General features: G+C 42.7%; 11 protein-coding genes across 11 annotated transcripts; 4 read left to right on the top strand and 7 right to left on the bottom strand. All coding sequences in view use genetic code 12, as the record gives it.

Annotated features, from left to right (window-relative positions):
- Nucleotides 1–20: 20 nt before the first annotated feature.
- Nucleotides 21–1,859, bottom strand: FOB63_001719 (uncharacterized protein; the record flags this gene model as incomplete). Its single annotated transcript, XM_002618157.2, has 1 exon — nt 21–1,859. The coding sequence occupies one exon, from the start codon at nt 1,857–1,859 to the stop codon at nt 21–23; it is 1,839 nt and encodes a 612-aa protein (XP_002618203.2).
- A 1,139-nt stretch (nt 1,860–2,998) lies between these two features.
- On the bottom strand, nt 2,999–4,450 carry ARG4 (argininosuccinate lyase; the record flags this gene model as incomplete). The annotated part of the gene is made up of 1 exon (XM_002618158.2): nt 2,999–4,450. One exon carries the CDS (start codon nt 4,448–4,450, stop codon nt 2,999–3,001), a length of 1,452 nt encoding a protein of 483 aa, XP_002618204.1.
- Nucleotides 4,451–4,948: 498 nt separating this feature from the next.
- Nucleotides 4,949–6,607, bottom strand: DED81 (asparagine--tRNA ligase; the record flags this gene model as incomplete). The annotated part of the gene is made up of 1 exon (XM_002618159.2): nt 4,949–6,607. The coding sequence occupies one exon, from the start codon at nt 6,605–6,607 to the stop codon at nt 4,949–4,951; it is 1,659 nt and encodes a 552-aa protein (XP_002618205.2).
- Nucleotides 6,608–7,241: 634 nt separating this feature from the next.
- Nucleotides 7,242–9,302, top strand: FOB63_001716 (proline--tRNA ligase; the record flags this gene model as incomplete). The annotated part of the gene is made up of 1 exon (XM_002618160.2): nt 7,242–9,302. The coding sequence occupies one exon, from the start codon at nt 7,242–7,244 to the stop codon at nt 9,300–9,302; it is 2,061 nt and encodes a 686-aa protein (XP_002618206.2).
- A 47-nt stretch (nt 9,303–9,349) lies between these two features.
- Nucleotides 9,350–10,288, bottom strand: FOB63_001715 (histidinol-phosphatase; the record flags this gene model as incomplete). The annotated part of the gene is made up of 1 exon (XM_002618161.2): nt 9,350–10,288. The coding sequence occupies one exon, from the start codon at nt 10,286–10,288 to the stop codon at nt 9,350–9,352; it is 939 nt and encodes a 312-aa protein (XP_002618207.1).
- A 441-nt stretch (nt 10,289–10,729) lies between these two features.
- On the top strand, nt 10,730–12,229 carry FOB63_001714 (asparagine--tRNA ligase; the record flags this gene model as incomplete). The annotated part of the gene is made up of 1 exon (XM_002618162.2): nt 10,730–12,229. One exon carries the CDS (start codon nt 10,730–10,732, stop codon nt 12,227–12,229), a length of 1,500 nt encoding a protein of 499 aa, XP_002618208.2.
- A 199-nt stretch (nt 12,230–12,428) lies between these two features.
- TIM9 (protein transporter) lies at nt 12,429–12,750 on the top strand (the record flags this gene model as incomplete). Its single annotated transcript, XM_002618163.2, has 2 exons — nt 12,429–12,661; nt 12,717–12,750. The coding sequence occupies 2 exons, from the start codon at nt 12,429–12,431 to the stop codon at nt 12,748–12,750; spliced, it is 267 nt and encodes an 88-aa protein (XP_002618209.2).
- Nucleotides 12,751–13,058: 308 nt separating this feature from the next.
- FOB63_001712 (uncharacterized protein) lies at nt 13,059–14,399 on the top strand (the record flags this gene model as incomplete). Its single annotated transcript, XM_002618164.2, has 1 exon — nt 13,059–14,399. One exon carries the CDS (start codon nt 13,059–13,061, stop codon nt 14,397–14,399), a length of 1,341 nt encoding a protein of 446 aa, XP_002618210.2.
- Nucleotides 14,400–14,447: 48 nt separating this feature from the next.
- On the bottom strand, nt 14,448–16,367 carry SIT1 (siderophore transporter; the record flags this gene model as incomplete). Its single annotated transcript, XM_002618165.2, has 1 exon — nt 14,448–16,367. The coding sequence occupies one exon, from the start codon at nt 16,365–16,367 to the stop codon at nt 14,448–14,450; it is 1,920 nt and encodes a 639-aa protein (XP_002618211.1).
- Nucleotides 16,368–17,454: 1,087 nt separating this feature from the next.
- On the bottom strand, nt 17,455–18,852 carry BIO32 (Bio32p; the record flags this gene model as incomplete). Its single annotated transcript, XM_002618166.2, has 1 exon — nt 17,455–18,852. The coding sequence occupies one exon, from the start codon at nt 18,850–18,852 to the stop codon at nt 17,455–17,457; it is 1,398 nt and encodes a 465-aa protein (XP_002618212.1).
- Nucleotides 18,853–19,318: 466 nt separating this feature from the next.
- On the bottom strand, nt 19,319–20,953 carry FOB63_001709 (FMN-dependent dehydrogenase family protein; the record flags this gene model as incomplete). Its single annotated transcript, XM_002618167.2, has 1 exon — nt 19,319–20,953. The coding sequence occupies one exon, from the start codon at nt 20,951–20,953 to the stop codon at nt 19,319–19,321; it is 1,635 nt and encodes a 544-aa protein (XP_002618213.2).
- Nucleotides 20,954–21,310: the final 357 nt, after the last annotated feature.

The raw sequence follows: 21,310 nt of genomic DNA, 5'->3' as shown, positions 1-21,310 counted from the left end.
ATACACTACCTTTATGATAACTACCTCCCAAACTTATCAACATGTACACTTTGTTGTCTTGATGAATTTAATGAATTTGGAAAATAAGCCGGCCCAGACGATTTCGTGTTTCCTGTTCCGATTTGTAGGTTTCCCTTTAAGGCGTGCTTTTTCTCGTAAACTGCGCTTATTTCTCTTTCATTCACAGATACAATCTGACTTTCTGGATATTCAAAATTTAAACCCTGTACCATATTAGGGTATTCACGCACACCATCATTAAATGTCTGAAAGAACTGGCTAGCGCCACTATCGAACATTTTTTTGCCCATTTTCAGATCAACTTCTATTACCAACTTTTCAAACAATTTTTCAAAAATAACAACTAAGTGGATGTCAGCGTAGCAGGCATCGTTGGTGAAATTGAACAAAGTGATCCAAATCAATGACTTATTGTCAACGGCTGACAATAATATTTTTATCAAAGAGATGGCTAATGAGTACTTGACTTCTCTATCTTGGGCACCAAAATTCAACTTGAAGCTGGAAATCAATGCAGCTACTAAAGACCCAAGCAAATGCTCCACTTTGCAAACAATAATCTTCTCAAGAATAGCCTTCGACAGAGAGTCTGATTTCAAGGCTTCTAATTCATGACCCAAGTTTTTTTCGATGGTGATTAAGGAAAGAAGTAACCCGTCATTCACATCTTTTAATTCCTCTATCTCCTCTATAGGTGTAGTCAACTTTTCACCAAATTCAGCAAAAAAATAATTTGGTTTCGGAAACGGAGGGTAATCCCAATGAGTGAAAAGCCCCTCAAAGTATTTTAAGACAGAATTGCCATCCTTGCTACTGTATAACAAGTTGCGTGAAAGCGTAAATGCAAAATCAGTCAATACTGATACTAACGAACTTGTTTGAGAGTGAGTATTGAAATTTGAGTAGAGCTCTCTCCTTGATGTATACCCAAATGCGATCTCATGCATGGCTATAAAACAACATGCACGTAATATTGGGCATATCAGTAATCTGAATTTTGGACCTTGATTCAAGATATCGATTACCAACTGGAAAGGGGAGTTGATTGCTATTTGAAAAGCTTTCTTTTGAGGAGACGTAAAACTGCGTCCAAAGATTCCAGCTCCTGGCAAAGTGAACACTGCTTCACCAATGATTGTAATCGAAGGAGTCAGGAGCACCACGTCCAAAAGCATCTTAGCGTGCATTGCTGCACTATCTTGCAGTTTCCCACTTGAGGTATCTCTAATGATCTCAGATACCCTCTCATCGTGAAATAACAATAATGTAGTTAGCTGTCTATTAGCGTTTCCTGAGCAAATGATATGCAACAAATCCTTTAACCCCTTATCCAACGCCTCTTCTGTCTTGTGCAAAGTTTCGAAAATATTGAGAATCCTGACTGCCACATGAAGCACATCGCAAACTAACCATGCATCTGCCGCCGTTTGGTGATCTATAGTTATAAGGGTTGTCCATAACAGTGCATTCTGGTTATCCTGGTTGGATACCGCAGGCCACCAATCGGGGACAGAAAACCCACACGGACCGTGTAAAATCAGATAAAGATGTGTAGTGAGTTCAGGGAGAAAGTAGTGTATTGCAACCAACTTGCAGAAAGCTTCTCGCAATGGTTGCAGTTGAGGGCATAATGTAACCAACCTTGCAACAGGCTCCAAAATATCCCTTGTAATAGGCTGCACTCCAGTAGACAAGAGCCTGGCCACTAATTGGGCTAAAGTTGCAGCTTCCGAGGATACCGATAATAAGTCTGGTTTCCCATTAGCACTTACTATTTTTTGAACGAGCTCTGACAATTGCTTATGGGCATAAGTTAGCGCTGAAGTGGATATATCCATTTGATGCCGCTGGAATAGGATGATCAATAAAAAATGCTCAATGAGGCAAGAGGGAATACTTTGTGTAAGTTATGTTGGCCGTAAGTAAGGTACTTCTAGCCCAGTTAAGGTATAATGAAAGGCAAAAGAAATATAAAAAAAAATAGGGTCGTGAAGAGAGATTATAAACTATTTGCAGATAGCTAATTTTATATCATTTGGGAGCCGTCGCGTCAGTGTTTCAGAGCTGTAATTTATTTCGCAGCCACAATAATATGCAAACAACCGAATGTGATAGTTGCAAGAGAAATCGTTTTTGGCAAAGTATTCTGGAAATTGTGTCACTTCTTTTGCAGGTGGAAGTATAGTGTCTCGCCTAATCACAACAGATAAGGAGACAATCATTTTTCTTTGTCTTAGGTTAGAAGTCTATGCACGCAGAATGCTTATCTATGCAGCTTTCAGAGAAGGGGAGTGCGGGATTACTGTAAGATTGACACATTCCAGACCCTTTTCATGCAAGACGCCTGCTATAGTCTTTAACTTTTTTGCAGATATATTCTTTGTTAATATCTTTACCCTCGGCAAGGTTCATATCGAGTAGCAATTCGGAGAGCAAGTAAATTTTCCCCCATATTGTACTATGGTGGTGATAAAGTTCGTTCATTTGTCATGCAAACGTATGCATTCTCGTAGTTTGGTTCGGTTTACTTGCGTTGGGGGAGATCAATCTACACATCAATGCAGTAGAAGACATTTCGACACAAGATAAATCTCCATTAAAATCCGAAGTTCTGCTTCAACGTTACTATTCCTGTTGGTTCCACGTTATCCATACAGCGCTCTGTTCAATCTCTTTGATTAGTTCTTGACTATCATATCATGCCCAACCAACTTACTTTAGCCACAACCATCCCCCCAATAATGGACTTGAATGAGATTACACGAGAATACGAAAGATATAAAAGAGAGCTAGCGGAGAAACGGTTAAAGCAGATTCGAGAAGAATCCGCAAGTCCTGTTGCACTGGGATCAAAAACTACTTTTCATGCCTACGACTTTGTTGCTGTTCCAAAAACTTCAAAATGAAATGAGGAAGTATCTAGGTTATTTATATGTCACTTGACTATGCAAAATACACGCACGTTTCGATAGACCAATTAAAGTTGACTGCCTAACTCCTTGAGTTGTTTCATGACCGCAGACTTTGCAGTTCCGCCAACAGCGTCTCTTCTTTCGACGCTCACTTCGAAGTTGAAGACTTCCTTCACATCCTCGCCAAATCTCGAGTCGATTTCTTGCAACTTCTCAAAAGGCAACTGGTCAATACCAGACAACTTGAGCTCTTCTGCAGCTCTGACACACTCGCCGGAGATGTGGTGGGTCTCTCTGAATGGCACACCCTTTCTGACCAAGTAATCAGCTAAGTCGGTGGCCAACATGTCCATAGTCAACGCACCTTCCATTTTCTCCTTTCTAATGGACAAAGTAGAAATCACGCCCGTGGCAATCAAGATGGAATGTTCTACAGTAGTCAAAGCGTCGAAAAGCGGTTCCTTGTCCTCCTGCATGTCCTTGTTGTAGGTCGACGGAATTGACTTCAAAGACATCATAAAGCCAGCCAAAGAGCCGAAAACACGACCCGATTTGCCTCTCAAAAGCTCGAGAGAGTCTGGGTTCTTCTTTTGAGGCATCAAAGAAGACCCAGTCGAGTAAGCATCTGCCAACTGAACAAAACCAAACTCTGCTGTAGAGTAAATAATCAAGTCTTCCGAGAATCTTGAGATGTGGTTCATGAATAACGAAGACCAAAACAATGTTTCAACAACATAATCACGGTCAGAAACAGCAGTCAAGGAGTTTCCAATGACACCTTCGAATCCCAACTTTTGAGCCAAGAAGTCACGGTCAATTCCATATGGATGACCAGCCAAAGCGCCTGCTCCCAAAGGAGATTGGTTCACCCTTTCCAACACTTGTTTTAATCTCTTGTAATCCTCGGTAAAGTATGTGGCATATGAAGATAACCAGTGTGCCCATCTGATAGGCTGTGCCCGTTGCAAATGGGTATATCCTGGCATCAAGACATCGATTTCTGACTCGGCTCTTTTCAAGATGCTTTCAATGAAAGTTTTTAAGTACAGAAGTAACTCGGTCAATGTTTCCCGAACAAAAATTCTCAAGTCTGTAGCACATTGATCGTTTCTAGAACGGCCAGTGTGAACTTTTCCGGCAATATGAGTTCCAATGATTTCACCTAATCTTCTTTCGTTGGCTGTGTGGATATCCTCATCGCCAGGCTTCTCCACAAAAGTTTTTTCTTGCCATTCCTTTCTAATGATCTCCAAGCCTCTGTGGATCTCAGATAATTCGTGGTCGTTGATCAATCCAAGTTTATTCAATCCTTCAGTGTAAACCTTTGTACCTGTCAAGTCAGCATCGTACATTTTCTGATCATACGGAAGCGAAGCATTATAAAGATCCATCAACGGGTCGGTTGCACCAGTAAAGCGGCCACCCCATAATCTTTGTTCGGCTGGTTTAGACATTTCTGTTATCTTGGGAAAAAGAAAGAAAGGAAACTGGATATAATTGATTCGACGATTTAACATCGCGGCTAGCACTCAATTGCCCAATCGGGAAGGCTCATATATTAGTCACCTTTCCATACCGGAACTTAAACATACATTAGACACACCACGAATACAAATTTGTACCCGTCATGTGGACGATTTCCATCTATTTAAGCGCAGTTTAGAGTGAAGCGAAGATTTCTGCATTCCAACACTTTCGGCTCAAGATATCGTTATTTTGTATTTTCTTTCGTCCTGTCCTATTGACGTGATCTAATCGTTTCGCACAGGTTTCGCAGTTCGCTTTCTCATATGCCTATACTATTTGGTTTCTCTTTTATAGCCGCTTCCAAAAATACTGGTTCTAACTTATGATCCGATGTATTTGTATAATCTGTGCATTATAATACAAAAATAAAAGCGGGTGGCATCGTTTTTGCTCACTTAAATCTATCAGGTTATAGAAGTACATACATTAGCTGACCTATCCAACCATGGTCCCTTGAAAATAGCATTCTCATAAGTACCAGAGCAAATTTAAGGTTTGCATCTACCGCTGAAACGAGGGTACAAGGAGCATTCTCTGACAGTGTATCTGTTGCACAACCAAGCCAAGATTCTTTCCGTACCCAAACCGTATCCACCGTGTGGGCAAGTACCGTACTTTCTTTGGTCAACAAACCAGTAGTAAGCGTCCAAGTCGAGACCCTCCCTCTTGATGGCCGCAACCAACTCGTCATAATCATCAATTCTCATGGAACCACCGGTGACCTCACCCACGTTTGGCATCAATACGTCAACAGATTCGGTGACTCTTGGGTCGTCGGCACATTTCTTCATGTAGAAAGATTTGATTTCCACTGGGAAACGAGTCAACAAAATAGGAACGTTCAAAGTGTCGGTCATCTTACGTTCAGCAGCTTCAGCAATGTCATCACCGAATTTGAATGCAGAGCCTTCTTCGTTTGGAATGCCATGCTCGTTTAACCAGTCCAAAGCTTCAACATAAGTCATTCTCTTGAATGGCATTTGTGGGACTTGGAAATCTGGGTTCAATTTCTTGATCAATGGGCCAGCGACTGGGTCCTCCAAAACATACTTCATGACAGTGGTGAAAAGCTTTTCCAAGTGGTTCAACAAGTCATCAAAAGACAAAAATGCCAACTCACTTTCGATGTGGGTGTACTCGGACAAGTGTCTTCTGGTGTGAGACTTTTCAGCACGGAAGGACTCTTGAACACAGTAAACATCACCCAAAGCAGGCAAACAAGTCTCCAAGTACAATTGGGAAGATTGTGTCAAGTAGGCTTCCTCACCATAGTAGTCCAACTTAAACAATGTCGAACCACCTTCAACTTGTGTCTGCACCATGCATGGAGGAGTTACCTCTGTTAATCCTTCTTCTTGGAAGAATCTTCTCATGGAGGTCAACAAAGCAGCTCTAACTTTGAAGACAGAGGACAAAGTTTCACCTCTCATGGTCAAATGACGTTGATCCAACAACAATGCAGGGTCCGCGTTTTCTTGGACCTTGTTGGTGAAGGCTTCATCACCAGAAGGAGCCAAGCCGATGACCTCATAGTAGTCAGCCTTCAACTCAACACCACCTGGAGCTGTCTTACCTTCAGGCAATTTTTCGATAACACCTTTAATGAGTACAGTGGACTCCAAGGTCAATTCCTGGGTGATTCTGGCCTTGGCCAAGTCTCCAGACAACACAGTTTGAAGGAAGCCGGTACCGTCCCTCAAGGTGATGAATGCAACACCTTTCTGCAATCTCAAACGGTGAACCCAACCTTGAACAGTGACACGCGAGTTGATGTTTTCTTGAAGAGATCTCAACTTGATGCGTTTGGCTTCAGGCAACGATTTATCTTCGACGATCTTGATCAAGTCCAATTCGGCCATCTTCTTTGAAGCTTCTTCCTGCTTCTTCTTTTGTTCTTCAGCCAACTTGAGCTGCTTCTCTTGTTTCTTCTTTAATCCATCAGCACCCTTCTTGGCCTTCTTTAAAGCCGAGGCTGAGATCTCTACATATTCGAAACCCTCAGAATCTTCCTTTTGCTTGTAGACGAGAACCTTGGCATCCGGCTTAACAAACAAAGCAAACGCTGGTGTTTGGAATGGTTGCTGCTCGGTTCCTGCTGTTTCAGCACTGTCAGAACCAGACTTTTCGTTGACGTAAACCAGAGACATTGGTGTAAAGTAGTTGGGACTTTTTTCTTCAAGACTGAATTATCCGCGCATTGAAAAAAAATCATGGTCGTCAGTCATAATTAGAATTTCTTGAGTAATCGCTGAAATGATAAATGCATGATGTGAATGTCAAGTTCTGTTTGCTTTGCATGTTCGTAGGTTGCACTTTCGGTATATTGTAGAATTTTTCTGGCCGACGCTCTATTTTGTTAATTATTTTATGAATTGACATCTATCTAACAAAATGCGAATCGTAAAATAGCGTTATAGAAGGAAACGACAGGTAAAAACAAAAAATACACTCAAAATCCTACATGGCTTTATAGCCGTACTTAATAGCTTCTCCTAAGGAAACACCTAATTTTGAGGTAAGCCTGCGTGGATTTGAAATCATCTTCCGGAATGTCCTCAAGCTACGTAAATTCTCCAAAAACAACCACATCTAATACATAAAAGAATGAGCCAGTAGTTATTTCAATAAAGCAGGATGATTCATATCGACCTACATATTTTCAATATAGCATTGCGTCAAATATCAGTATAATGCCACGCTATCAATATGGATCGTAGTCTGTGTGCGCGATCCAAACCAAAATTTTCACAGTAACATTCCCATCCTTCCTCCAGCTACCAAATGGCACTCGAACAAACATTAGCCGCCCTTTCTTTGGCTACAGTGACTTCTGAAAATGCTCTTGCCACCAAGACCTTGATTTTCAAGCCCAAAACTGCAAAGTCGGCGACTCCAGTTCCAGTGGTCGTTTTCGCATTGCACTCTACTGCTACCCCCTCTGGCATAATTGCCAAAGCAGCAGGTGTGAAAGAACCAAGATTGGCCAAGGATGACTTGATCCAAGAATTTTTCGCCACAACCTCGAAGGAGGTTTCCATCGCCAACGTAAACAAAGATTTGGCTGGTAAAATCAAAATTGTTTTGGATTCCGCCATTAACTCTGCCGACAGCGAAACTCTTGTAGAGTTGGCCACAGAGCTGTCAAAAGTAGCTCTTCCAGCAAAGACCATTGTCAGCTTCTTAGAATCTACCGGAGTTGAAATTATCCCTGTTGATTTTGAAGCCGAAGCTGCTGCTCCTACGCCAGCGCCAGCACCAAAGGACAATGCCAAGAAAGCTCTGTTGAAGAAGGAGAAAGAGGCAGCTAAATTGGAGGATGCCAAGTTGATCGGAATTACTGTTGACAAGGCCAAGGACTTTTCCTCGTGGTACTCTCAAGTCGTTGTAAAGGGTGAGATGTTGGACTACTATGATGTTTCCGGTTGTTACATCTTGAGACCAAACTCGTACTTTGTGTGGGAAGAGATTCAAAACTGGTTCAATGGCCACATCAAGAAGATGGGCGTCAAGAACTCTTACTTCCCTATGTTTGTGTCTTCTAGAGTCTTGGAAAAGGAGAAAGACCATGTCGAAGGATTTGCACCAGAGGTCGCTTGGGTTACTCGTGCAGGCTCATCTGAGTTAGATGAACACATTGCTATCAGACCCACGTCGGAAACTGTTATGTACCCTTACTACGCTAAGTGGATCAGATCGCACCGTGACTTGCCTTTGAGATTGAACCAGTGGAACTCTGTGGTAAGATGGGAGTTCAAGCACCCACAACCTTTCTTGAGAACAAGAGAGTTCTTGTGGCAAGAGGGCCACACCGCTCACTTGACCAAAGAAGGTGCCGCCACCGAAGTGGAGCAGATTTTGGATCTCTACAGGGGCGTGTACGAAGAGTTGTTGGCTGTTCCTGTTGTTAAGGGTAGAAAGACCGCCAATGAAAAATTTGCTGGTGCTGATTACACCACCACATGTGAAGGTTTCATTGCAGCTACCGGAAGAGGTATTCAGGGTGCCACTTCCCATCACTTGGGCACCAACTTCTCCAAGATGTTTAACATCTCCGTGGAAAACCCTGAAGGTCCAGAAAAGGAACGTGTGTTCGCTTTCCAAAACTCCTGGGGTTTGTCCACTAGAGTTATTGGTGTTATGATTATGACTCATTCCGACAACAAGGGTTTGGTATTGCCTCCTCGTGTGGCCCAAAACCAAGTCGTGGTCGTGCCTGTAGGCTTGACTTCGAAATCTACACCTGAACAAAGAGATGCTGTCAATGGTGGTGCCAAAAAAGTGGAGGATGCATTGGCTGATGCCGGCTTGAGAGTGGTTGGTGACTACAGAAACAACTACTCCCCAGGATGGAAATTTGCTGACTGGGAATTGAAGGGTGTACCATTGCGTGTTGAGTTTGGACCAAAGGATTTGGCTGCAGGCCAGGTTACCGCTGTTAGACGTGACAATGGTGAGAAATACGTTGTCAAGTTGGGTGACTTGAGCACGAGAATCCCTGAACTTTTGGAACTTACCCAAAGAGAAATGTTGGAAAGAGCACGCAAGGCTTTTGACGAACACCGTGTCTTGGTTGAAGACTGGAAGGACTTTGTGCCAACTTTGAACGCTAAGAATGTCATTGTTGCCCCTTGGTGTGGTGTGCCAGAGTGTGAAGACGACATCAAAGATGCATCTGCCAAGAAGGATGATGGTGAAGAAGAGGAGGAAGATGAGCGTGCTCCATCTATGGGTGCAAAGTCATTGTGCATTCCAGATGAACAGCCTCAATTAAAAGAGAACCAGAAGTGTGTCAGATGTGACAAGAAGGCCGTCACCTTCTGCATGTTCGGCAGATCCTACTGATTCGGTGAGCACAGGTATATAGAATCTAATTAACACGATGATATGGGCTATTTGTACTGGTCCCAAAATGTCAGTTCCGACAAAGCGGCCACAGAATCTTCTGCAACAATAGTTTTGCCTAGCGAGTTCAATTCAAGATGATAGATATGAGTCAAGCCCAATTCTTGAACATATTCCCAGACACGATGATAATTGAGTGCAACTTGCTTGTAGGCATGTGAATCGTCCGACAAGCAGAATTTCCCACCGAATTTAACAATCGCACGAGCTAAATCTTTGCGTGGATAAGGAGTCAGCCATCCTTTTCGTATCGCAGACGAATTAAGTTCGAATAAACCACCGTATGATACAACAAGTTTAATGTTTCTGACTATTAATTCCCAAACGTCCGGCCAGTCCCTTTCCACATCAATTTCAGAGAGCAATCTTCCGGTTTGATCAATTTCATCCTCTTGAAAGAGCCGGATCAAGTCAAAGTGACCGATCACGTCTGGCTTTAGAGCCCTTATCACTTCGTATTGAAGATTAAAGTAGTCCTTATAAAGGGCTCTTGTAGTTCCACCCGAAGCTGTCCGAGCCATGTCCCATTGTTCCCTATCAAAATCAATCGGAATCCCATGAACATAATGAACAGATCCTATACACATATCGGTTTGTTTCTTGAACATAGAGGCAAGTTCTATGTGGGCAAGGTCTATACCTTCTACCTCGAACCCCACCAAAATTTGAATTTGGCCTGCCAAATTTTCTCTTGCTTGTATTCTTCGTGCGTGAGTGAGGTAGTTTTCGAAGTTCGCCTTCAAATTGGCCACAGTGTAACCCTTCTCTAATTCTTCAGGGTAAAGGTACTGGTCTGTGAGTCTAGGCATGTGCTCGGTAAGACAAAAATGGGTCAATTGCTTGGCTTTCGCCGTACCCACCATTTCTTCTAGGCTCCCTACCGCATGAGAAACATAATCCCCACTATGAGAGTGGTGGGAATGCATTCGTCACAAGAGTAGTTATAAGCTTTATCCTCTATGTTAAACTTGAATTAGAGGTGCAGGATTTCAGATTATGGGCCAAAGCAGAAACTAAACGGTGCTTCGAATTTTATCTCAGATCTTGTAAGAACAATAAAATAAGCTCCCAAATGTTCTTTAATAATCAAGGACGAGTCTCAGAATTGTAGTTTGTATTTTGAGGCAAATTATAGCGCAGACATGTTCAGCGCCTGAACAATGCGTAATTGGGAGAATAATTTCCGTGGAAAAATATGAACACACAGCCATATATCAGTGCTCCTCCTTAAAAATGTCGTAGAACACAAGTGACGCGAAGCTTAGCCATTTTTTTTATCATAGAATTGTATCTAATAAAAGTGATCGGTTTACTGTTCCTCAACTATATGTCCTATTCCATATCGCGCATTCGACCTTTCACCTACTATGCATATACTCTCGGGGAAGGCTGTGTTTCAGGTGCCCAAAGCTCTTGCTTGGAGCTGGCCGAGCAGATGTCTTTCTGGTATTTCAAGGACCATTCAAGAGGTTTTTGATAACCCGCCAGAAACAAACAGCACCATCACAACTCATGGCCACATCAAGTCTATTCGAACTTTCAAGAATATCGGATTCATAGACATAACCGACGGTACCATCTTTCAGACTCTCAACGTTGTTCTTTCGAACCCCGAGGATGTCTTTGCTCTGGGAAAATACAAAGTAGGTCAGAGTGTCTCCATTTCAGGACTGTGGGTTCAGTCGAAAGGAAATCAAAAGTACGAGCTACAATATGACCACCATAACCCTCACCATTCTATCAAGTTGATTGGAGATGTCTCAGATGATTATCCTATTCAGAAGAAAGTACAGTCATTATCTTATTTGAGAAGCGTGCCTCATCTTCGCCATCGGACAGCCACATTGGCTTCCATCTTGCGATTCAGATCCCGCGTTGAGCAACACGCTATGAATTTCTTTGCTAAAAATGGATTCACGAAAGTGGCACCACCACTCATCACGTCCTCTGATTGTGAGGGTGCAGGCGAAATGTTCTCGATCGAACCATTCACCAAAGCAGACTCGAAGGAGAAGTTTTTTGGCCAAGATGCTTTTTTGACCGTTTCCACACAATTGCATCTTGAAGTGTTGGCTCCCTCATTAAACCGAGTTTGGACTCTCACTCCATGTTTTAGGGCTGAGCAGTCCAATACTAATAGACACCTCAGTGAGTTTTGGATGTTAGAAGCAGAAGTTTGTTACGTGGAGAACATATCGCAATTGACCGATTTAGTTGAAGATTCTATTAGGCTGATTGCAAAGGACTTAAAAACAGATCCGCCATTACAGGCTGGAGGCTTGAATGACTTGACGAAAGCAAGATACTCGGAATCTGAGCAGCTATTAGTCCAACAACGATGCGACTCTTTGTTAGGAGAAAATCGTTGGCCAAGTATTACTTACACAGAAGCCATTGATATTATTAATTCTGTCAAGAACAAGGGACGCCTGAAAAATAGAATGACCTGGGGAGATTCTATTCTGACAGAAGAGGAAAAATGGCTAGCTGGAACACATTTTCAATCGCCTGTATTTGTCACAGACTATCCAAGGGAACAGAAGCCTTTCTATATGCCTCTTTCCAAATATGGCTTGGATAAGGAACGTCCAACTGTGGCCTGTTTCGACTTGATAGTTCCTGAATTCGGTGAACTCGTAGGAGGCTCATTGAGAGAACACCGCCACGATGAGTTACACCAAGAAATCATTAGACGAGGTATGAATGCCGAATCAATGCAATGGTATCTTTCTCTTCGCCAAAATGGAACGGTGCCGCACGGAGGCTTTGGCATGGGCTTCGAAAGACTTATTGCATACCTTGCAGCCATAGAGAACATCAAAGATATATCTGCATTTCCTAGAGCACCGCAGATATGTCCTTGCTAATTACTTGTACATAAAAATACATCGATTCCTTCTTAGTAACGAAAATAAATTTGCACAAATCATTTTTCTTGATGATTCCAGATAATCTAGTAACCCCACCAAATCGAGTCGTGCGCTTTCCGCGATATGAAAAAAGTTTTATAGTGAGAGCAACGGTAAAAAAACCAAGCCCAGAAGACTACAATAAAACATAGACGCAATGGATCAGTTGAATGTTAAAGAACAACAAGAGTTTCAACAAATTGTTGAGCAAAAACAAATGAAGGACTTCATGAGATTGTACTCCAACTTGGTCTCTAGATGTTTTGAAGATTGCGTGAACGACTTCACTTCTGCAAACTTGACCTCCAAGGAGTCTTCATGTATCTCAAAGTGCTCCGAGAAGTTCTTGAAGCACAGTGAAAGAGTTGGTCAAAGATTCCAGGAACAAAAGTATGTATTATCCTCCTCACTTACACCTACAAGAAAGTTGAACTAACCATTTTAGCGCTTTATTGATGCAAAACATGCAAAGAAAGTAAATTCAATACTGCTGTTTTGATTTCGGATTTCAATGGGACCTGTTGATGCCCTCATGATTCACATTTCTTATCTATTGGCGCTGTCCTGTCTTTGCAACGCCACCAGTTGTTGTACATATCGCGCACCTTGTTGCAATGAAAACTTTATTAGTATCTCTTATTGTAGGCCTCGGGAAGTCATTAGATGCTTTTACGATACCCATTATATCTTTTAAATGGAAGACTAATGGGCTGGTAAAGCAGTAGGTGATGTATGCAGGTCGTATACGTCGTTTTCTGTGCCTCTTGCTTGAAGATGCGTAACACCAATGTCTTCTGATCCCACAGCCAATATCCTCACCATATTGGTAGCACAAGAGATAAACGATGCTCTTCGAAATAGCCCCGTTGATAGCCATGACTTCGTACTTGGGGTATCCGCCTTCTTGGTGCAAGTGAATCTACGCATAAAAGCATACAAAAATCTCTTCGGGCTTCCGGTAATAAATACAACAGAAGAGATGGACGAACCTCTCCTCAAAAAAATTGTTCAAGAAAGCGATCTTGGCAGCTTGATTTCGTTTGGGAACGAGACAATGACTGTTGAGGTTGTGCCACACAAGTTTCAATCGCTTATAACCGGTGTTTTAGTTGACTCTTCTATTCGTTACACCAAAGTTTTGGTAAGACAAGTGGAAGGTCTCTCTCAGAAATATCATGATCTAATGCTGGGAACAGTGCCAGCAGTAGAAAGCATAAAAGAAGGTGAAGATGACGTGATGTTCGATGCCCATTCCAACACAGAAGATGCTAAGGAACAGGTGCAAGTAGCAACGTCTGATGTTAGTGAAACAATGCAAAAGCTGTTTGAAGAGCCGGATCTCTTGAAAACCCCGAGTATTGTTGATGTTGACGATGCCAGTGAAGTACCTGGTGCAGCTATTTTGAAAAACGAATCAGAATTTGAGAGTTCAAAAAGCCTACCTGAAGTGCAAGTGCCAGAAGTTCAAGAGTCAGCCTCACAAGTGCAGACTGAGGCTACTGAGGCTCGTAAAACTGTTGAAACTGATGGATCAACTACAGAGAAGTCTGAAGAAGGTGAAAAGCCCGAAGAGGTGAAAGAAAAGATAGAGTTCGCCGAAAATACCACCCCAGAAAGAACTGATGTTGAAAAGAAAGAGGAAATCCCTGCAGTAATAAATTCCAAAGCAGCTCTGAGTGACAAAGAACAACGTGCAACCCCAGAAGGTGAAGAGAATGCTACTCATAATGTAATCGAACAAGAGCTTTCCCGAAAGAGATCGCGTTCACCCCTGGTTCTTGCCCATAAACATAAGAGATTTCAAAATATCGCTATCAATTTAGTCAAGAGCATTGAAGAACATCGGTTCTCTTCGCCATTTTTAACGCCAGTGGCGGCCGATGATTATAATGATGTTGTTTATGAACCAAAAGACTTGAAAAGTATTCTTCGTGCAGTGAAACAGAAAGAGGAGCCTGCACCATATGGCACAGTAAAAGAATTGGAAAGAGAAATCATTTTGATGTTTGCTAATTGTGTCATGTACAATAAGTCGTCAACGCCTCTAGTGAAAATGGCTGCTGAGATGAAAAACGAAGTACGTAATACCTTCAAGATGTTCGAGGAAGCTGAGTCCGAGATATCTTGAACCTTACTCACATACTCATTAAAACATCATATATTAAAAAGTGTACATTTACACGCTGTTTCTCTTAAAAATGCCCTTGAAGAAATTGGCTATTGGGTCTTTATCATAGTTGTTCACAACAACTGTGTCGTCAAGCAATTCCTTTTGGACGTGAACTCCTTGTGATGGGTCGTGGGCTTCATCCAATGACTGGACAGCTTCCAAGCGGTGGTCCCTCAAGAAGAAGGCGAAGACTATTAAAAGAACACACAAACAAAGGCCAACAATACACAATTTTCTTTGGATCTCGGCATAACTCAAAACCACTGCAATTCTGGCATCAGTACCCCACACGTTGGTGATGATGAAAGTGTAAGGATCACTGTATGCGGTAGTGGCCAAAGCCGTGTCGACACCAAGCTTTCTCATGTTTTTCACCATGGCTTTGTACATGAGTTGGTTCCAAATGACTCCAGAAACAGAAGTACCCATGGCAGAGCCAACATTGTATGCTGCCAAGTAAAGCGAAAGAACAACGGCCATGTACTCATGGTTTGTACAAGTTTGGATGGAAACCTGAGTGGTGTAGGTGAAGAAACCAGCACCAAAACCCATCAAACATAAGCCTCCAATAACACCATTGAGGTATTTTTGTGAATTTACACCATCGTTGTCTCCTCTGAAGTGGTAGAGGATACCCATCGCAACCATCCAAGTGGTACAACCGAAAATAATAAAAGGTTTTGTTCTCTTGACACGAACAATCACAAGACCCAACAATGGACCGGTAATGACTGAAACAAACGAATACAAGGAAGTGATACGAGTAGCTGCTTTGATAGATGCTCTCATTCCAACAATCAAAACCGTGTACATGAAGTCATTTGGCATATACCAAATGAAATTCACCAAGCAGGCAATAATAAGTGCAGACCATACACCACGATCTTTCAAAAGGGGATAAGGAACAATAGGGTACTTAGCCACCTTGTATTCCCAGTAGACGAAGAATGGGATCAAAACGAAACCAATGACGAGAGGGGCAATTGTTGAGCCTCTTTGCCATTTAGTGTGAACACCACCAGCAATGGTGAAAGGAACAAGAATAAAACCGAAAACACAAATAATGAAAAGAATGCCAATCAAATCAATTCTCCAAAAGAGATCAATAAAGAAATGCTTGGCTCCTTTATAAGCTTCTTTCTCCTCTTGTCTAATGGCAGCCCATTCAGGAGTACGGCCTGCCTTGAATCTCATATAAATAAAACAGGCAAGAAGAGGTACACTAGCCAAGGGGAAGATAAAAGCCCAGATTCCGATAGAGTAACTCCAAGAGTGGTGTGCCAACAATTCGGAACTGGCATTACCACTGATCCACGTATTGATGATGAATGGGAGAGCTGGGACAAAAGAGGCAAACAATCTCCAGTTCATGGTAGACATATCGGACAAGGAAACTTCCAAAATCAACTGAACACCAGAGTAACCCAACTGGTACAATACAGCGCCTCCAGCAAAACGCTGAACATCAAAAGCCTGCGACTCAATCACTGTTCCAACAGCGTAAAAAATAATGGACACAATGAAAAGTTCTAAACGACCGAAAATATCCGACAAACGAGCATATGCGGGCTGAGAAGCAGCAGCCATGACTGATCTGATAACATTGACAGTGGTGAAGAGAGAATGGTTGGAGTAGGAAGATGTGGCGTATGTCTGGAAGGTGGAGCGAAGTGTTCCATCCAAAGCATAACAATACGAACAACAAAAGGCACAGAAATAGAAAATTGCTTTGGGAATGAATCCGCTCATTTGGTCTGCCATAATCTCTGCCTTTCTAATACCAAACGACTTGGCAGTAGAGTGTGCTGCCAAATTGGTGTAGTTTGGAGCAGGAGCAACATTATCTTCACTGTAGCTCTTGTCTTCCGAGTTGTATTGGTCACTGGCATCGGAGCCGTGTACTCTCTTTTCATCAGGCACACTCATGAAGCGAATATTCCTCTAGCCCCTACGAAAATTGCATCTTGGCTACTTTTATAAGTGATGAAAAAGATAAAGAGCAGCGCATATGCAACATAGATGCTTTTTTTTCCATTTTTCTTAGCTCCTCATGTACGCCACTTAGTCATAGTATTCGGCACATGGTGCAACTTTTAAGCGAAGATGCATGGGTTACAAATCAGAAAAATCAGTAGCTCAAAGAGCAATGAAGGCGAAAAAATGAACAAAAAAAAACAAAACAAAAAATCAGGAACGGGAAGACATGAATCATAATACGTCGTAGCAATACTCGCGTAGCAAGCCATTAAGTAGAACAAAAGATTGGAAGATGGTAATAGAAAAGGGAATCAAACTGAGTGACCAAAAGTGTTGCACTATAATAAGATTCATAAAAGGTCCGACTTCGGACCAAGCTTGCAGCAATTATGTCAAGACGCGTATTTTTCTTGTCGCAAGAGGTACGGAATTGTCCGTTGACACCCTTTCGTCTAGCTGTTGAAATTTTCTGGGCTTGAAAGTGATCTGCATTGCTCAAAACCCTTGCGTCTTCAAAAGGGGAGTTACGGATATTTCTTTTGGCCAAGAATACTCGTTGACTAAAGAGGGTATCTTTTAAAAGTTAAATTTTTCAATGTGCAGGAAGACTCCAAAACGCCGTTGGAAACTTGCAGAGGCATTGCATTGGTAAGAAATTACTTGCATATGTAAAACGGGTTCGGGTCTCAACCAATGAAAGAGAACTCGTTCCTATTTTTCTTGAAATAAATAATGAAACGACCATGCATGAGACCCTGAGTGGCGCTTAGCTTCCCTTACGTCAACGCAAAGTTCAACTGAGCGAGCACTAGCTTCACTCCTAATTGGATCAACATGCACTTGCAAGATCGAACGAAGCTTCTATAACCCTTGAATGCATACGCTCATCTACAGTATTGCTTGCACAATGAACCAAAATCAAGTACTTAAAAAGAGGCGAAAAATGGCGCAAAGCGGAATTATGCCTAATTGGGAACCCCATCGGAATCTATACGATGGGTTCAGAACCGTTAACATATCGAAAAAAAAAAAAAAATCACAAGTGGCCAGCAGCTTCCAACTCCGCCTCGACGTCTTTCACACTTTTGATCAAGGTGTTTGCGATAAACGCCACATCCTCATCTGTGGTGATAAATGAAGGTGCAACTGTAACATGGTCGCCTTTCTTTCCATCAATAGTGCCTCCACAGCCAAGTGAGGTCATTCCATTCTCGAGACATTTGGCGCCAATCTTTGGCCCAATTCCCAATTCTGGGGCAAATGGCTCTTTTGTTTCTTTGTTCTTGACCAATTCGATCGACCAGAAGCCACCCATTCCCCGTACGTTTCCCACGGTCTTTGTTTCTTCAGCCAACTGACCAAGTAACTTACCAAGTTTTTCTCCTTGGTCGTATGAGTTTTGTCTTAAGTTCAAACGGTCAATCTTTTTCTGCACTGCCAAGGCTACCTGGCAGTTGAAGGCATGTTGGTGGTAAGTTTGTCCTCCTGAGATGTAATTGGAACCTTCAACAAACGCCTTTTGCACTTTAGGCGACACCAAGAGTCCAGCTATGGTGACGTAACCACTACCCAAGGTTTTCCCAATGGATTGCAAGTCTGGTCCTTTAAAGTCAGGGTAACTTTCCCAGCAGTGCAAGCCACCTGTAGCAGAAGAACGGCCAGTGCCACACATGACCTCGTCCAACCACATCAAGATGTCGTACTTGTCACAGATTTTGCGTACACCCAGCAAATAACCTGGAATGGCTGGCGAAGTTCCGAAGGTGGAGCCTGTGAGTGTCTCAAACATAATGGCGCACACCTTCTCTGGGCCAACTTCGATCACTGTGTCCTCCAACTCTTGCAACAATCTGGCACAGTACTCTTCAGTAGATTCGCCGTCCTTTTGGTTTCTGTACGGATAAACTTGGGAAACCTTGGGTACCTGCTTCGCTGGCAAGGTGATGGCACGAAATGGGTCTTTTCTCACCGACTCGCTCAAGGAAAGGCATCCTAAGGTGTAACCGTGGTATGACTGTTTCCTCGAGATGAAAACGCACCGCTCAGGCTGGCCTTTCTCCAAGTAATACTGACGACAGGTTTTCATGCCGTTTTCGTTTGACTCGGAGCCCGAGCAAGTGAAAAGAGCTTGGGCGAATGCTCCTGGTGGAGATTTGTCAATGATGAATTGGGCCAATTCTTCTGCGTGGTAGTTGGTCAAAGCTGCGCAGAAACTGTAACTGGACGACTTTGCAGCCTTGCCCATGACCTCAATGATTTCCTCATCACCATGTCCCAAGGCAACAACTGCTGCTCCTCCCATAGCATCGAAAACGACTCTTCTTTTGCCAGTGGTCGCATCTTCCAATGTGAGATAGTTTCCCTTCCCTTCCACGACCATGGGAAGGTGTTCACTGACTTTGGACGAGAAGAGTAAAGAAGATTTGACGGTCATCTGTTCACTTGGTTGTCTGTTTACTTCTTGATTGTTAGTTTGCTTGATTGCCAATTCCTGGACCCTTGCACTTTTGTTTGTGATTTATAGAGAGACTACAAGCGCATATGCAAGAGGTTGGGGAATTGTGTATCCGAAATTATAGGAGGGAAGGCGCGGCTATCTCCTGGTAAAACTAGAAAAAGAACCTTAAAAACGACTGATAACATTTGTGCCGGCTCTTTTCGACTAGTTAAATGCAAAAGTGCGCGCTTGATTCCGTATGCGGACAAAGTGACAAAGTTCATGCAAGAGGTGTTGCATATAGTCTATTTGCTCCGCATTGTGCGTGGAATGCCGCCTTTACTGTGGGTTCTTAGATAACAAGCGGAACTTGCAACAGAATAGGAATAAACTTGAAGAAACTGTAATCTGAGAGCAGTTAACATACCTTACGGAAACGTATGAAGTACGGGTTTTATTCTATTTACGCTTTTCCCCAAGGTGGAGAGGGAAGCGACACGTAGTTCTCGTCATACAACCTGTCGTTGACATTTGGGTTATGCAATTTTAAGCTCGATGCATCAATGAATGATTCATCCAACTCGGCAATGTTACGTGCCCCAAGCAACCGCATATTGTTGATCATTTCCATTTTGAGAATTTGGATCGCCCGAACTACGCCTGCTTCCCCATAGCCTGCCATAGCATACAAAAAGGGCCGGCCCATTCCTACACCTTTCGCACCCAAACAGATGGCCTTGATGATATCTGAACCACGGCGAATTCCACCATCAACGTAAATCTCAATATCTTTTTCCAACCCGTTCTCTTTAAGCATTTGTTTTGCTTCAGCTAAAACTTCCAAAGGTGGTCGTGAGAAGTCCAACTGGCGGCCTCCGTGGTTAGACAAAATTACCGCCTTGATTCCATTCTGAGCTGCAAGAACAACATCTTCACCTCTTTGTATTCCTTTGAGCCCCACAGGCAAGTTAGTTTTCTGAACTAACTTCCGAACATGGTCCCAAGTAAATGTTTTACAGTATTCAGCACCACTATTGTTGGCCATTTCGTTCAATGCTTCACCCAAATCTTCATCTAGAGCTCGGACCTTGGAATCTTTCTCTCTGTTGCCCAAGGCAGTGACGTCCACATTGAAGAAGATTCCCTTGATGTTTTTCCTGCTTTCAAACCGATTGATATATTCATCCATATTTTCCAATTCCTCGTCAGTATAAAAGTGAAGTTGTGCCCACTGCTCTTGATCAGCAGGCACTCCATCGAAGAACTCGTCAAAATCAATGGAATTCTGTTTAGGAACCATTTGAACAATTTTCTCCTTATATGCTGCTCTTTGTAAGTTCCATTCAGCGTCTGGATGAGCCAAACAAGATCCGGCAAACCCAGAAATATAAAGAGGTAATTCTGCATCAATTCCTAGCATTTTTGTACTAGTCGACACCTGTTGCACATTCTGTAATGCTTTTGGCTTGAAGAAAACCCTCAGATATGCGTACCGGTTTTCTCTGAGTGAAAACTCGTCCGACGAACCCGTTGCATAGTATGTAAAGGTGGTTTGGGGAAGAACTTTCTTGGCCACAAATTCAAAGTCCAGCAAATTGAAAATATGCGCCAAAGATGGCTTGTCTCCCAATGCCACATCGAGTTTTTGTTCCTTCTTAGCCTTATTCAAGAACTCCCCCTCTCCTAATGGGCCAAGATATGTAACATGTTCTTTCATTCTGTTAAGAACCAGCTCAGTATGAATAGATCTAAATGCTGAGGATGCGTCGCTTCCTGCAAAACGCAAAATCCTTGCTGCTCCACCAGGGTGTTGTGCCAAAAATTTGCTAACATCATAAACATGGCCGTCTATGGCAATCCAGCAGTCATCCATAGTATTATGTTTCATAACCTCTGAAACAGGAAACACGGATGCAAATGTGGCATCGGAACGCACGATAGAAGAATTGACTGACCAAAATGAGACGCCCGCTCCCAAGATAACCAGGCCACAGGCCAAATAAGCCCATCTTGGAATTGAGAACTGATTAGCGCTATTTCTGGCCGAAGTGTGAAGTTGGCGTGCGATTTGGCGAGTGAATTGGCGTCTTCCAATCATTAAAAGATTGCAATGTTGAAAAATGGAGAGGGGCAAGTAAGAAGCTTAGTTACTAACTATTTTATATGAGGTAAAACGGTTTCTCTAGCGAATCGGAGAAAGGTGAAGAAGCTCCACCAATATGAGATGCAGTATTACTCTTCGCCAATTTCCCAAATTGTGAGATAGGCGCTTATCGCTATTTTGGGTCTGCAGGTACCACCGGTACATGATATCCGCGGTTTCTCAAAGCATTTGCAGGTCACTGAAACGGGAGTATATCAGTACCAGATTCTATTGTGGTCATAACCAAGCTATGAAAGACAAGGCTCTCTGCTGTTCTGCTCTGACTGGCAGCAAAAATGCCGAAATTTTGCA

Source organism: Clavispora lusitaniae, assembly GCF_014636115.1.
Source record: "Clavispora lusitaniae strain FDAARGOS_655 chromosome Unknown tig00000038_pilon, whole genome shotgun sequence".
NCBI classification, from domain to species: Eukaryota; Fungi; Ascomycota; class Pichiomycetes; order Serinales; family Metschnikowiaceae; genus Clavispora; species Clavispora lusitaniae.
The sequence above is the reverse complement of the archived record's forward strand: the minus strand, read 5'-3'. Positions and strand labels throughout refer to the sequence as shown.